This window comes from Pinus tabuliformis, chromosome 5_1 (assembly GCF_031772625.1).
Source record: "Pinus tabuliformis cultivar Carrire ecotype Pingquan chromosome 5_1, CPIR1, whole genome shotgun sequence".
In the NCBI taxonomy this organism is placed as follows: Eukaryota; Viridiplantae; Streptophyta; class Pinopsida; order Pinales; family Pinaceae; genus Pinus; species Pinus tabuliformis.
In genome coordinates, this window is record NC_142305.1 from 390,984,911 (window position 1) to 390,989,191 (window position 4,281).

Here is a 4,281-nt window from a genome sequence, read left to right on the forward strand (position 1 = left end):
TAAAGAAAAAATATATTTCTTTGTTATAAGGGTTGTAATATGCCTCTTGAGGTTTTATACATATCAATTCCATTCCCCCAAGATATCACATTATTTTTCTAGTTTTTCAAGTCAATAGTGACCTATATAATTTTTATGATTACATTTAGGAAAGTGTAAAAGCCTCTATTGCTTTCTATTTATATAATATCTCCTGTGCTTTTAATAGTGTTTTTTGACTATTTATTTTAACATTTTAGGAACACATAGGAGGCTTCACTCATGGGTTTTCAAGCAATCTTACAATCATTGTCATACCAGGGTGTACTTTTTTATACAAAAATTTAAAATAGTATTTGTTTTTACAATTTGATAGAGTTGGGGTAAAAGCATGAGATAGATCTTCAATATTATTTTTGTTATAGATAAATTGTGTTTCAAAGTATTTTTGTTACCTCCCCTTTGCCGGTAAACCCTACCAAAGTAGGCTGGCTGTTTAGGTCGGGGTCTAATGGAGCTGGGACTTAGCCATAAAACCCTGACCTCCTTTGAAGCGGGCTATAAATTTCAGGTCGGCTAAGAAACTCACATAGGACCTTAATGAAAACGCACAAGTTCTCCACGCCCACACATATATTTAATCCACCACAGTTCCCTAAACGCTCAATACTACACTGCCCTGCAGAGCGCTGATCTCAGTTCCCTAAACACTCAATACCACACTGCCCTGCAGAGCGCTGATCTCAGTTCCCTAAACACTCAATACCACACTGCCCTACCGAGTGGTTGATCGCTTCTCGGGATTTGGCTCGGTTGCCTTCTCCTTTTATATCGCCGTTGATATACAGAAGCCCGCCTCCTCCTCGCTTCAGTTTGTTTTTTTCGTCTTTAAATTTCTATTCGTTCTACTTCAGTTTGCCTTTTCTCTTTAAATTTCTATTCGTTCTATCTTCAGGACGTTCGGGTTTCGATCGGCACTCCATCACTTTTCTGCAACAATGCCTCCCCGTTTTGTCCAGAAGAATGCTGGGTCAACTGCCCAGAAGAAAACAGCGACTAAGGCTTCTAGCAAATTCTCCAAAACCCCACCCAAGTCCGTGAGCTCTGCCCCACCGAAAGCAGAAGCCGAGACTGTCGAGAAAACACAGTCGAAGCCCTCTCCCATCGTTGAAACTCTGAAAGTCAGAAAGGAAGCCATCAAACCATGTAAAGATTTGAACGAGCCAAGTGTCAAAGCCCAAACGGAAAAAGAAATTCACGTAGAAGATGCCAATGGGAAGGACAAAGAATCCACCGAGGATGCTGATAAGCCCTCTGCTCAAGGTATCGAGGAGGATGGCAAGAGAATAGACATAGAGAAGAAGGAAAGCGATACTGTAATGCACGAAGCACATGATAATGAAGGTAATGATACAGAACACCACGATGAGCTGTTTGGAAATGAACAGACTCATGGAAATGAAGAGGGTGTGGAGGGAGACAGAGCTGATGATGTGGACATGCCAGCCATGGTGAAGGAGCGGATAAAGCAGAAGGAGTTTGAAGTGTTTGTGGGTGGGCTCGATAAAGACGCTGATGAAGAGGATCTGAAGAAGGTGTTTAGTGAGATTGGTGAAGTGGTTGAGATCAGATTGCCAAAGAATTCTCGTACTCAGAAGAATAAGAGCTTTGCATTTGTTCGATTCGCGAGTGTGGAGCAAGCCAAAAAGGCAGTGGCAGAGCTCAAGAATCCACAGGTGAGAGGGAAGCAATGCGGAGTTGCAAGATGCCAAGATAATGAAACTCTTCATGTACGCAATATTTGTAAATCATGGACAAAAGAGGCTCTCCAAAAGAAATTGATAGAATATGGAATAGACAATATTGAGGAAATAACTTTGATGGAGGATCCAGAGCAAGAAGGGGCAAATAGGGGGTTTGCATTTCTGGAGTTCCCCACTCATCTGGAGGCTACCAATGCCCTCGTCCGCTTGCAGAAGCCACACATTTTCTTTGGTACTGAGTTTTGTGCAAAGGTTGCATTTGCCAAATCTGTCATTGAGCCGGACGAGGAAGTTATGGCGCAGATAAAGTCTATTTTTGTTGATGGATTGCCAAGTTCTTGGGATGAAGCCAAAGTTGTGGAGAAATTTAAAAGTTATGGTGAAATTGAAGAAGTGCAGTTGGCACGAAATCTGCCTGCAGCCAAGCGAAAAGATTTTGGGTTCATTTCTTTCAGAACTCGTGAAGCCGCACTGGCCTGCATTGAAGGAGTAAATAAGAATGAGGTAAATGAAGAAGAAGACAAGAAGGTTACTCTGAAAGCTACTCTTCGGAAACCTCAGCAAAAGGGACGATCAGTTAGGGGTAGGGTTCGTGCAGGATATGGTAGGGCTCGATTTGGGGTTCTTAGGGGAAGGCCCTTTCTAGATGAAAGGCGCCAACATTTTGGAAGGGCATATGATAGGCGACCATCTGGTCCTGCTTATGTACGAAGCGATCGGAGGAATTATAGAGAAGATGACGATTATCTTGATAGGAGGCGAGCTCTACCTTCAGGTAGACCAGCTGAAACAGCTATTAGACGATCCTCGTACCAGGGTGATTATGTATATGATGGGGCTGGATATTCCGAGAGCATGCCTCCACGCAGGCCTCCATACCCCGAAGATAGCTACAGCCTTCGCATTAATGGCATGTCAGTGAATCATGATGAGGCAGGAGTACGTAGTGGTTCCAAGCGCCCATATTCCGATGTGAGTAATGATCTTCCATCCGCAGGTAGGCATTCCAGGAGTAGGAGTCGTTTGGATTATGATGTTGGGTCTGCAGATTCACGTTACAGAAGAGTGTCTAGGCTCGGCCAAGATTCACAACTCGGTTATGGTACAGGTAGCACAACTACTCGTCTAATTTATTCAAATGACTACCTGCCTGGTGCCATTGATGTTGAAGGTGGAAGATATCCATCTGGGGGTTATGGACGTCGCAGCTCAGTATCATATTATTGAAAAAATTGAGTACAGACTGAAATGAAATAACGCAGAATAGATGTGCAGTGGTAGATTTTCTCTTCTATGGGTTTTTAGGACAGTGGATTACCAATTTTTCACTCTAGGTTTTTAGGATCCATGGGACAATTATTAATTCTTTACAACAAAGTTCATAATGTGATTTACATTAAAGTTTTGTTTTATAATTTAAAAAATATGAATAATATAATTATTATATTTATTTACTCAACTAAATTCAATATACAAATACCAACTCGGATTGGGAAACATTAAAATGCTTGGGGATTACTTACTCAAAATACTCCTACTCTAATTTCATGTACAACTAAATGGTATTCAATGACATGGTTCTTCATTGGTTGATAAGATCAAATTTAGAAGCTGCGGTTCTTGTAGAATGTACAAGAGAGACATCGGAGAATTTTGTATGGAAAACCTTATGCATAACATGAGTAAAGTTTATCTGCGAGAGAGAAGTGAGGATTTCCATGCTCTTCCATAATCTAGGGAACCGAAAATTTGGTGTGCCATTAGAGTTTAGGAAGCTTTTTAATATTTGTTTCCTTCGACTAAGAAAACACCAAATTGTTCATCCACCCCTCAAAATCTATGTCTAGCTATTCCTTGGGGATTTGCTACCATTTCCAATTGATTTTTTTCTCCATATCAACAATCTTGAGCTTGATATCCTTGGATAATTAGAGCTCAAAAGTTGTAATGGCTTTAATGACATCTTGTGCAAGGGCCTACCTCTATCTTAAAGAGGCACCCAAAGTAAGGATGGAAGGCTTCATGATGGTGAGATATAGGAGAATAAAGAAGGTTTGGGACCAAAAGGACCACTCAAGGCAGTGGAAATAGAGTGAGGATGAATGAAAGATAGAGATGGGCCATATTTTTATAAGGAGTGTGGAGAAACATGGACAAAGAAGAGAGCTTTCTAGGGTAAAAGAAAAAATATCCCAAATAGATAGGCAATAACTTATGAAAGGGAGGCTTGGAATGCAATAAAGATGCAGCAACATAAGAGCAAAGAATCCAATATAGCCTCTGGGTTGAAAGGAGACCAATGCCTAGGACATCTTGATGAGTGCTTCAAAGATTTGTTGATATTTTCTATTACACTCAGTATTTATCATATTTGAGATTGCATTGATTCAGAACCTTCCTTAAGAGGGAAACACCCAATTGAATACCAAACATAACTCACGAGAGCCTTAATATCCGACTTTAGCAGCGAACATCATATACATCTGCAATTTCCTAGGTCATTTGTAGTATATCAGATGGAAGAAATGAAGAGGAGAGA

General features: G+C 40.7%; 1 protein-coding gene across 1 annotated transcript; it reads left to right on the forward strand.

The window, feature by feature from the left end:
• Positions 1-977: 977 nt before the first annotated feature.
• Positions 978-2,969, forward strand: LOC149165097 (uncharacterized). The gene has a single exon (XM_089429705.1). The coding sequence runs from the start codon at positions 978-980 to the stop codon at positions 2,967-2,969; it is 1,992 nt and encodes a 663-aa protein (XP_089285831.1).
• Positions 2,970-4,281: the final 1,312 nt, after the last annotated feature.